At 43.3% G+C, this 12,043-nt stretch overlaps 2 protein-coding genes across 2 annotated transcripts; both read left to right on the top strand.

Annotated features, from left to right (window-relative positions):
- The first annotated feature begins 1,931 nt into the window (after positions 1–1,931).
- On the top strand, positions 1,932–6,479 carry LOC123449413 (ADP-ribosylation factor-like protein 8a). Its single transcript, XM_045126632.1, has 5 exons — positions 1,932–2,231; positions 3,464–3,545; positions 3,621–3,775; positions 5,860–6,021; positions 6,109–6,479. The coding sequence occupies exons 1-5, from the start codon at positions 2,194–2,196 to the stop codon at positions 6,224–6,226; spliced, it is 555 nt and encodes a 184-aa protein (XP_044982567.1). The 5' UTR covers positions 1,932–2,193; the 3' UTR covers positions 6,227–6,479.
- A 638-nt stretch (positions 6,480–7,117) lies between these two features.
- Positions 7,118–11,234, top strand: LOC123449414 (surfeit locus protein 1-like). The gene is made up of 6 exons (XM_045126633.1): positions 7,118–7,318; positions 7,408–7,511; positions 7,600–7,844; positions 8,901–9,078; positions 9,495–9,778; positions 10,622–11,234. The coding sequence occupies exons 1-6, from the start codon at positions 7,183–7,185 to the stop codon at positions 10,689–10,691; spliced, it is 1,017 nt and encodes a 338-aa protein (XP_044982568.1). The 5' UTR covers positions 7,118–7,182; the 3' UTR covers positions 10,692–11,234.
- Positions 11,235–12,043: the final 809 nt, after the last annotated feature.

Genomic DNA, 12,043 nt, shown 5'->3' on the forward strand with positions numbered 1-12,043 from the left:
CTATATATACGGAGGTTTTAGGGCTGATTTGAGAAAACTTTGCCACGACAGCCCGACCACATATCTCCACGGTTTTACCTCTAGATCGCGTTTCTGCGGAGCTCGGGCGGAGCCCTGCTGAGATAAGATCACCACCAACCTCCGGAGCGCCGTCACGCTGCCGGAGAACTCATCTACCTCTCCGTCTCTCTTGCTGGATCAAGAAGGCCGAGATCATCGTCGAGCTGTACGTGTGCTGAACGCGGAGGTGCCGTCCGTTCGGCACTAGATCGCGGGACGGTTCGCGGGGCGGATCGAGGGACGTGAGGACGTTCCACTACATCAACCGCGTTCACTAACGCTTCTGCTGTGCGGTCTACAAGGGTACGTAGATCGAACATCCCCTCTCGTAGATGGACATCACCATGATAGGTCTTCATGCGCGGCACGTAGGAATTTTTTTGTTTCCATGCGACGTTCCCCAACACCAGCGGCGCTGCCCTTGCGTCTTGTGGTGCGGCGGCCGAACTAATCACCATCCTAATAAAAAAGTAGCGTTACTTTAATGCTTTACTAATCATGTTACTTTTAAAAAAGCAATGTGATGCTGCATCCAAACCCTCTCCCTTCGTCATTCATGCATGCATGTAATGATGTCATCAGATTTTTTTAAAATGATTAAAATTTAAAAAGTTTTATCTTTCAAACCACTAATTCGATCGATGATCCGTTTTCGTCGTTAACTTTGTTTCGACAAAATCTTTAGAACTAGATCCTATGTCAACATGTTTCGACAACTTTTTTGTTTCTCATACTTACCACATTTGTTGTACGTACTTGTCATATTAGTAAATACTTACTTGTCTGATAAAAGTTAACTTAATCGCCATATGTTTTAGAAATTGCGTATAAATATGACATCTCGACATAATCGAACGAGCAAGCACAAACGACATTTTTAGGACGATAACGTGTAAAAATATGACAACTCAACATATTTAAAATCGATGACCAGAAGAAATCTTTTTTTTTTGGTAATTGTTACCCCCTCCGTTCTTAAATATAAGTCTTTTTAAATGTTCCACTAGGAAACTACATACGGATGTATATAGACATATTTTGGAGTATAGATTAACTCATTTTGCTCCGTATATGGTCACTTACTCTTAAAAGACTTATATTTAGGAACGGAGGGAGTAGTAAATATGACAAGTCGGCATAGTTAAACTAGCAAACACACAAAATATTTTTCTGACAAAGTTGTATGTAAATATGACAAGTTGACATATTTAAATTGACAAACGAAACCTATGACATGCGTTTATATCATGTATAATGAAAATTCCTACAAGACAACAATAATTTGTCAATCACGGTCGTCTGGTTTAAACAAGCGTAGTTGATAAAAATCTATACACACAGTTGCCAAGTTGACAACTAGGTTAATTAAATGTGGCTACTAAGTGTCTCATAATCTAACAACTAAATAATAATAATCTGACAACTATCGATGAAAAAAAAGTTGTCGAAACATGTCGACATGGGATCTAGTTTTGAAGATCTCGTTGCGAGAAAGCTAACCGTGAAAACAGATCATCGATTGAATTTATAGTTTAAAAGATAAAACTTTTTAAAAATTCGACATTAAAAAACTCCGTCGCACTGCATGCTATAACACAGGGTCGTACGATGCCTGCACGGATCGCTACGCGCGCCCGCCACACGGGAAGGAAGAGGTGCGGCGTCGTTACTTAGATTTTCCCTTAAGTAATACAGTATAAGTTATTACAAAAAAAAGAGAAGGAGTCTTAACTAACAACAGTCCTATTCGCAGGTGAAACTCCGATTAAAATGGGCGTAGATAAACCAAAAATTTCCTCAATAACATTATCGAAAAAGAAAAGAAAATAATAAAAATCAAAGGCACCAACCCCAGCCCCACCCGGCCACGAGATGCCATATGATTGGTGGACGCCAATAATACCCTCAGCTCTTTCCCCTCTCTTCTTCCTCCTCCGGCCTCCCTGTCGCCCCGCCCCCGCCCCCGCCCCATCCATCCGCGCCTCCAAATAAAGTAAGCGCGGCCACCCGCACCACCGAATCCTCCTCCGCCTCGCAATCCGCCCTCGCCCTGCCGCCACCGCCGCCCCTCCCCGCGACCGCCCAGCCCTTCCTCTTCGCGGAGGAAGAGGGAGCACGCCGCGCGCGGCCGCCATGGGGTTCTGGGAGGCCTTCCTCAACTGGCTCCGCAGGTACGGTTCCACAAGCACATGTCCCGGGTGGCCGGGTTCGGGTTCTCGAGTTTGACGCGCTGCGCATTGCGGGACGGGCGCGGGGTCCGCGTGCGGGAGATCTGGGAATTCCGGGCCGGTCTAGGATTAGCATGCCCTGGTTGCTCGCTGGATCGGATGCTTGCTGGGGGGGGGGGGTAGGACGATAGTCATGTTACCGTGTATTTCGTAGGAAGCTGTTGTTGATGGTTGGCACTTGAAAGAACGTTTTGACCCGTATGAAGGTGATGCTGGTTAGCAGCTGCATGGTGTTATTTGTTTTTCTCATCTAATAATGCCCGTAATCATAAGGAAATTTGGTCCTTCTGGTTATTTTACGTGAGCCAAGTTCAGATTATGCAGTTTTTGTGGCTTTGTGGCGTGCTTTGTGGTATCTTTGTATGGCGCAACTTCTCGCGATCGACTACACATGGCGATCAACGTTATTGATTGAACACGTCGATCATAGTATTTAATCGTGCATGCCCTCCTATCGATATGAGAGCTGAAGGGACACGGACTTTTTCTTTATCTATTTTGTTGAGGAGGTTAATTTATTCGGTGCTAACATCACGTCGTAGAGTGCGTGGAGTCGGATGCCATTTTCTCATGATAATGCCATATTCAGTATTTTTTGTTATCCTGCTTTCTTATGGACTCTATCTTGTCAAGAGGAGAAAAGAAAGCCATTTCCAATATGCATTAGTTAATGTACTTTCCCGTTCCGCTCAATGAACTCTTGAGAAACCATGTGGCACGTGATAAATTCTACCCGTTATGTCGTTATGTTGACTAAGATAGAGCTACCACACATACCATGTAATGCCTCATCCTCGTGATAAATTTACTTAAAGGTTTAGTTTGTGATAATTTGTCGATGCATGCTTACCATTGAATTTGCCATAGTAGAAATAGCCCAAGTTCGGTAATGCTCTCTTGGAATCCAATCATTGGAATGAAAATGAGCTGCCAGTGTGCTGTATGCTATGATTTGTTCCATTTCTACCTACCAGCCAGATAGGCTTTTTGCTTCTTATACATATATAAAAAAGGGGCTTGGGTTTAGAGGATCTCTTCCACATGGCATCATTAAGTGGCGGAGCACAGTTTTGGCATGTGTACCAAGAAAATAAATGGACCGACGTAGTTAGTTACTCATCTTTACTTTATTGGAGCTTGATTCAAGTATTTACATTTTTTTTTTGCACCTTCAGCCTCTTTTTCAAGCAAGAAATGGAGCTTTCATTGATTGGCCTCCAAAATGCGGGGAAAACTTCGCTTGTGAATGTCATTGCTGTAAGTTTCATGCTTTCTTGTCACTATTCATTTCCTGGAGTTGTGCTGATTTACCATGGACAACCTATTCTGCAGACAGGAGGTTTTAGCGAGGACATGATTCCCACAGTAGGATTCAATATGAGAAAGGTAACCAAAGGAAATGTCACAATAAAATTGTGGGATCTTGGAGGCCAGCCAAGATTCCGGAGCATGTGGGAGAGATACTGCCGTGCTGTTTCTGCAATTGTGTATGTTTTTGTACTGTCTATTTTGTTCGTTTCATTGTATGATTAATTATATGCATTGCTTAACACCTATGTTGTCCAGATATGGCGATACGGGTACGGATACCATGATATGTCAATTTTCAAAAACACAGATATGGGGATATGTTTGTATATATGTAAAATAATAATAACACTAATATATAGGAAATAATTATTATATGAATATATACTACAGTTTAGGACTACTAATAGGGTGGTAGGAATTAATTATATGCATTGCTTAACACCTATGTTGTCCAGATACGGCGATACGGGTACGGATACCATGATATGCCAATTTTCAAAAAGACAGATACGGGGATATGTTTGTATATATGTGAAATAATAATTACAGTAATATATAGGAAATAATTATTATATGAATATATACTACAGTTTAGGACTACTAATAGGGTGGTAGGAACATGGAAAATGCACCATAAATGGGATTTTAGTTTTCTCCACCCACTGCAACTTCAATTTGAAGCTGCCGAAGAGTAGGATCAGTCACATTTGGGCACGATCTGATCCCCTTCTTGGATATCTTGAGCAAATGTGCTTGAACTCTGTTGTAGCTTCCTCTGTATTGTTGTGTACAATACTTGCAGTACATCTGAATCGAACATTCCCTCCACCCCATGCATCTGCCTCCATAATGTCTACATGATTCCACAAAGGCCTGTTGCTTAGATCATTTGCCAGCACATCCTAAAATAGCGTGAGGCACAAGCAACAGTAGACAATTGAGAAGATACTATCTTTTACAAGCAAGGGCACATTGGGTAAAATCTCAAACACACCATGCCTAAGAAAATGTTGTTCAGATTTGGCGAGTGGAGTGCCGGAGTAGTGGCTGCTAGTCTTCCCTTCTCAAGTGCGGTGCCCGTTAGGGGGAGGGAACAATGGATGCCGTCCTCCTCCTTTCTCGTATGGGCGTTGGTCAGGTCGGTGTGTGTGTGTGTGTGTGTGTGCAGGGGTGGAGGTGCTAAGATGCGGGGTGGAATCACGGCGGCTGCACTCAGAGGCAGTCACCGGATCGTGGTGCTCTAATCTGGGCAGGGAGATTGCTGCGGTGGCGCTCAGATCTAGGGATAGGAATGATGGAGCAATGCCGGCTGGGTTCTCTCCTTCTCTGGTATGGTGGGCTGGCAGCTGGGTATCTCCTTCTCCTGTGCGGTGAGCGGCGGTGCTCAGCAGCAGCGGCTTGGAGCCCAGGTCGGGAGGGATGATGGGGAGAGGGGATCGCGGGTATGGGTGGACACATGGGTTAGGGTTTTCCCTGGTTTTTTGTGTCCGACAAGTATCGTGGGGTATCCCACCAATGCCTGATTTAGTTCAATTTTTTGGATTTGGAAAAGAAAAATCGGGGGATACGTATGTGATACGTTTCGACGGGTCCAGACAAATTCTCGTATCCTGGGGTATCTAACCCCTGATACGTCAATTTTCTGCCGGATCCGAGTAACGTAGGTCAATACAGATAAATGTACTGCTGAATTATATTAAGTTTATCTAATATATTTAGTGAATTGGACTGGTAGACATCCTGGAACTTAAATAATTTAATATTGACATTGTATTGGCATTCACTCCCGATAAACTTCATCCTGATTAGTTTGGGTACCTTGGGGCACAGATCTTATGGTATCAGTGTAAATTTGTTTTCCCTCAGTTATTTAGTCTAAACACTTACTATTAGAATCTTGTACTCTACTTTCGTTGTCATAATTCTCTTTATGGCAAGGATAAGTGTGTGTTTGACTTGTGACTATGATTACTAACTAGTCCTTTCACTTAGACTGGATCTAGGATCCCTTGTTTGTTTTTCCTGATTATTCTATTTGCCTATAGTATATCTATATGCTGAAGGCTGTGCAAGCTGGAGGGTCTTTTATTCTGATTCATTCCCACTTGATGTATATGTATTATGATAGCCAGCTGCATAACAACTGGATCATTTTTTTTTTCTGTACGCTTGATCGGCATTTTCTGTTGGAGGCTTTAACAAACTATAAGAAAAAAAAATCTGCATTGCTGATGATTTTTAAAAACAATTGCATCTGCAGGTATGTTGTTGATGCAGCAGATCGGGAGAACATGGCTATTGCCAAAAGTGAGCTCCATGACCTTCTGAGCAAGCCATCTTTGACTGGTATCCCATTACTAGTCATTGGCAACAAAATTGACAAACCTGAAGCTTTCCCCAAACAAAGTTTCACAGAAGTGATGTAAGTATACGCAGAAGCTAACTACGAACTGATGCAAACTACTCCTCAATGGATATCCTATTTGACGAATCATATGCTACGTTTCAGGGGTCTGAAGGCAATGACCGATCGAGAAGTGGCCTGCTTCATGATATCGTGCAAGAACTCAACCAACATAGATTCAGTCATCGACTGGCTCGTGAAGCACTCAAAGAAGAAGAATTGATCCAGATTGGTTGCCTTTGAAGTGCTCCAGATTCTCTCTCTGTTTTTTGCACGTTACGTAGCATTGGGGCTGTAAATTATGTGAGAGGTCTTAATCAGGAAGGTTATGTGTTCATAATTGATAATTGTGTAACCTGTTTTAGCAATCTGTGGGTTGACTGCATTTGGCATTTGGACGCGTGTGCTCTGTTAGGCTGCTACAAAAAGCCTACAACTTACAGAAAGCTTTAGATGTTGCATACTTGCTTGTTGAATTTGAATCTCTGCATGGTTTGTGCGTTTCTCGATGAATTAGATGAAATGTTGAATTCTGCGGGCAGTTGAACATACTATAGGCACTTATTGCACCGAACAGGGGTTCCTTAAATTTCTCTAAATTCAAGATAAATGCACTAAGTGTCAAAAAATTCTGAAAAATCGTATATAAATTTTGGAGTCCTTGCATGCGTGCAAGTTTTTTCTGTATAGAAACATTTTGTGTTGTGAAACCCAAATTCTGGTGCTCCTTTTCCTAATCACTCTAAACATGTTCTAACGCATAATTTTTTATTGCCACAAAACATGTGTTTTTTCTACGTGACGCAATGCTGACCTTTTCCCATGATTTAAATGTGCTTTCTTTTTTACTTCCTCTGTATCATAATACTTGTAGTTGAAAAAAAAAACTAGTCTAGTTATTTCCAACTACAAATATTTAGGTATAGAGGGAGTACATTATAATGAATACGTAATATAATTTCTTTTCGCCTGCTTTGCAAATTTGATTTTAGTTATTAGCATTCAAATATAAATCTGGATATCTGTCTCAGTATTTTTCTTTAGAAAAATATAGTATGAATTACACGTCTTCCAAATTTGAAGAAAAAGGAAATTTGTCGCTCTGGTCATCCCAAGTTCTGAATCGGAAGCCCAGACGGGCGAGTCCTCGATTTCCCCCAATCGTTCGTACAGCCAAACATGGCGGCGTCGCTCTCCAAAACCCTCGGCCTGCGGCTGCGCGGCAGCGGCGGCCACCGCCTCCCCCCCTCCCGGCCCTCCACTTCGCACGCACCCCAGCCACCACCTCCGCCCGCCGCCGCGCCGCCGCCCCCAGGTCTCCCCACTTACCGAAATGTCCTGCAGAGCATCTTCGAAGTCAAGGCGCCGCCGCCGCACTCTAACAAGATTTGTTTCCTCGCGCAGGAGCAGGGAAGGAGGGGGGCGCGTGGTCGAAGCTCTTCCTCTTCGCCCCCGGCGCCATCACCTTCGGCCTCGGCACATGGCAGCTCTTCCGGCGGCAGGACAAGGTCACATCCCCACCTCCTTAGGCTGGCCGTACGGCGCATGCTCAACCCTGGAAATCCTCACTCTGTGCCGTTTCCTGCGCCATCTCAGGTAGAGATGCTGGAGTACAGGACGCGGAGGCTGGAGATGGAGCCCGTGGCGTGGAACGAGACCGTCTCCTCTGCTGTCTCGCGTGATCCGGCCGTGCTGGAGTTCCGGAAGATCGTGTGTGAGGGCGATTTCGACACGGAGAAGTCCGTCTTCCTCGGGCCTCGCTCCCGGAGCATCTCCGGTGTGACGGAAAATGGGTATTATGTGATCACTCCGTTGATACCTCGGCCGGCTGAGTCTGGCAGGTAAATTATTGTTTGAGGCAGCATTGTGCTGTTACAATGAAACTGTAGTTTTTTCAAGAGTTCACGTTGTCCATTTCCTTTCAGCTGACGTCTTAATCCAGTTCTAGACTTCCACTTGAACAAATAACCATTTCCAGTTTGACCATAGTCAGGTTTAGAATCTGATTACCATTACGCCTATCATATCCTTTCACAATACAAGGCATCAAACACATCAAGGAATGAAAACACAACCTGAACTCTAGTTGTCAGTAGTTTTCATACTTCATTGTTTTAAGTTGACACCTCTGCACATTTAATCTTTGAGAAAAGATAGAACCAGCAGAGAAAGCATGAACTAAATAGTGAAATTAACCACTATGTACTTTGTAGCCTAGAAGGGAAGCATCAGATTTTTCTCTTGTAACTCCTCCTAGCTGTTCTCTCGAACAAGTTTTTGTCACTTAATTAGTAATCCATGAGGAAAGGAACTCTAGTTTCAAAAGGAGAGCAAAAAGGTAAAAGACTAGAAGAGGAAAGCAATTCTGTATGAAAGTTCCTCATATTGTGGATAACCCTTTTTACTAAGGCAGTGTTCGGCAACCCTCCGCTAGAGAGCGGAGCGCGCGGAGCACTGTATTAGCTGCTCCTCAAATTACTGTTGCATGCCGCTCCGCTCCGCAACTCTGCTCCGCAACGGAGTTGCAGAGCGGAGGGAGTCCGAACAGGCTCTAAGTATTAATAGGAAAGCTATATACGAGTCTATTAAAGGACCAACCCTAGTTGTTAAACTATACTTCAAAATACTAAAGGAGCCTTCACTTGAGCTTTCGCTTCTGCCAAATAATACTATCTACCTATATCCATGCTAGGTTCAGTGCCTGCAGAGTTTTGAGCAATCAAGCTGCAATCTCATTACCTCAGACTGGTTGGGCTTTGTCTCCCGCAAATCGTGACCACGACAAATAAGAATTAATTGATGTTATGCTGAATGTGTTGACCATATAAATAAACCCTAATGTCTCACCACTTCCCATTTTATCTAAAACTTTTTGTTCCTAAGAAATGTTTTGTCAGTTTGCAGTCACCTATCCTTGTGAATAGAGGGTGGATTCCTCGGGCTTGGCGTGATAAAAACATACAGGACCACCAGGACCTTGGTGAAACTTTAGTTGTGAAAGAGGCCGATAAAAAGACAGATGAAAAAGGTACTTGGTGGAAATTATGGTCTAAGAAGCCTGAATCTACTCCAGAGGTGATTTACAGCCCCAACCAAGCATATGCATATCAGGCTATCATGTGTTTATTTACATATTGTTGATATTTTTTGAGTGATGGTGGTTGAACTCTCTAAATGATGACACTGTTGCAGCCCATTAAAGGACAACTTCTATGTATAATTGTTAACTTGACCTGCTTTTAATCTCACAAATGCAGTTATTGATGGTTGCTAGAATATTTAGTATGAAAGCGAGCTGGTTGTTGGGTCTTATGTCAGCTTTGAGTCAATACATACTGCCACACTTGTACACATATAAAAACCACCATGGTATTCAATACCTTATTTTATGTATTTAGGAATTTCATGTATTTTTATCGTCATTATCTTATTCGATGTAATTATACCCTTTACTTGGCAAACACAAAATTGATGCATCTTACTTTATACAGATTGAAGAACCTGTAAAGCCTCCTGTAAAAGTTATTGGAGTAATCCGAGGAAGTGAGAAGCCCAGCATATTTGTTCCACCTAATGAACCCAGTAATGGCCAGTGGTTTTATGTGGATGTTCCCATGATTGCACGTGCATGCGGCCTCCCTGAGAACACTGTTTATATAGAAGATATGAATGAAGACATCTCTGCAAGTAATCCTTATCCTCTTCCAAAAGATGTCAATGCTTTGATTCATCACTCAGTAATGCCAGATGACCATCTGAAATACACCTTTACATGGTAAGTGCCCCCAACTCATCAATCTCGTCTCCAGCTGGGTATACAGAATATATAAAAATATTTCCAAGTTTCATCTAATCAGGGATATTGTACTATATACTCTTTTGCATCAGTTATATCTTTGGACTGCTGTTACTAGAACTCTAGAAATATTGTGGTTCCTCATAGAAATTCGAGGGCAATTTCAAGCTGTATCCGACATACACAATTGCGTTGAGGTTTATTGCAGCTACAAATCCAATTGCTGTTGTTATCTGATGACTTGAGTTTGACATTTCAGTACCATACCATGATAAGCGACGTCTGTCTAACCACATATGCGCTGAGCATGCAAAACTCAGTTTTCTTTTCTTATCTGACTTAATTGCTTATCCATAGTAGGGGGAAAGATTATTAGTAAGCTATGCATCTCTAGTACTCGAATGATGTGTTGGTATCTTGCCATATTGCTTGGATGAATCTACCTTGCATCATGCATCTGGCAACCAGTCTTTGGAGTCGTTGCATGTGGTACTTGCAGCCATAGCGTAATGCTGGTGTGCCAACTTACAGAATTATGGGATGTTCTATCATGCTTTAACATTTTGACTGAAGCACTAGAATCTAGGATACAGCTACAGATGGAATTACTGTAGGAAAAGAATGTGTTGGAGAAATCAGAGAATAACATCTGTGGTCACGTTCTTGAAGCCCCTTAAAGTTTGCCCAGTCTATACCCGCAATGTGTGATCAGCTGAGAAGCACATTAGTGCACAGACTATTTTGCACATTGCCATTCACACTTCTTAATCATGCCGTTGATGGTGGCTGTCATGTGACCACTTTATCTTTTGTGATTACCAGGTACACTCTTTCTGCTGCTGTGACTTACATGGCCGCAAAGCGGATAAAGGTGAAGAAGGTGAGGCTATAGCAGGGGCGCAGGAGCGAAGCCCAATAAAGCCTTTACTCCATTGTGTAACTATTTATGAAGCTCAAGTTTGCAGCTGCTTCAGAAGGAGCGAGCAAGCGTTGCGTCTGTAATCTCCCGCAACGATTCATTAAACCATTGTTTTCGCATTTGATATCGGGCATGGCTCAGCTGACTGAGGTCGGAGAATTACAGAGCTGCAAAAGTTTTGTTAGCGCACCATCCACATCCAGGGAAAGGAACAAGACATTGCTAACTATCCCAGTTCTTTGTAGCATGTTTTTTTGAACTTTATATTATTGGCGACTGTTGGCAGAGACATTGATGCGCTGGGTTGGCCCATTTATGTAACTTTAAACGACAAGTCATTTTCGACCACCACCATCACCACTCAGCAAGACGGCTGCTCCGAGGTCACTGAGCAGCAAAGCGAACAGGGTTTGTCCTGTCCGCTTTGGGAATCAATCCCCTTGTGATGGCTCTCGCGCCAGAATTCCTGCAGTGCTTTGCCGAATCCATGTTCAAACACAGCACAGTTCTTCTCTAGAGTCTGATGGTCCTCTGCTCTTCTTCGCCTCCCGTTTTTTTGGTTTTTTTTGTGTGTGTGTGACGCTGTTCTCTCTGCTTGTCCTCTGCATCTCTTGCTTCCCTTTGCTGGTGGTGTTCCTTTTCCTTCTGCCTCTCGGGCAGGTGTGAATATGGCAAGGGTTTTCTGGTACCCTAGTGGTGCCATGTGAGAAAGCAGGTCAACAATGCATGTGATGTGGTGTGATGGTAGGGTGTACTACCTTCTTTTGTTTTTGTTTTAGATAAAAATGTAGAGTAGGAGTGTATTAGTAATTACTAGTATCGTAGTAGTACCCTTGAGGAGGAGTTGATGCGATGGTGCCATGGTGGTAGCCGTGCAGCTGCTTAAATGGCCGTCTTTATCTGCCGCTCGTACAGCCGTGCTAGTCTTAAGGGAGTGCCCACCCAATCAATCAATCGCCCTTAATAGACCACCAACCCGCAAACCACAGGTGCCCTGCAATGCAATGACACTCTGTGGTTAGTTCTCGCCATACTTTTTTTTTTCATCCGAGTCGTCGCCATTTGTTAATATACCGCGGCACCGAAGATCACCCTATAAAACGACAAGGCAAGGACGCTCCTCCCAACAAGAAAGATTCTACTTGCTCACCAGCCGGTGACTGTCACCCGACGAGATGAGGGACACATGTTTCTTGGGCTTACATAGGATTCCTCCTTCCACCATTCCGTCCGTCATTGGTGCTACCAGCATGCATGTTTGCGATGCGGCATGCGTCCCAAGTCGACCAGTAACTCTCGTCTCATCTCATCTCGTATCTCCTCAT

The sequence above is a fragment of the Hordeum vulgare genome, chromosome 4H (genome assembly GCF_904849725.1).
Source record: "Hordeum vulgare subsp. vulgare chromosome 4H, MorexV3_pseudomolecules_assembly, whole genome shotgun sequence".
Lineage (NCBI taxonomy): Eukaryota > Viridiplantae > Streptophyta > Magnoliopsida > Poales > Poaceae > Hordeum > Hordeum vulgare.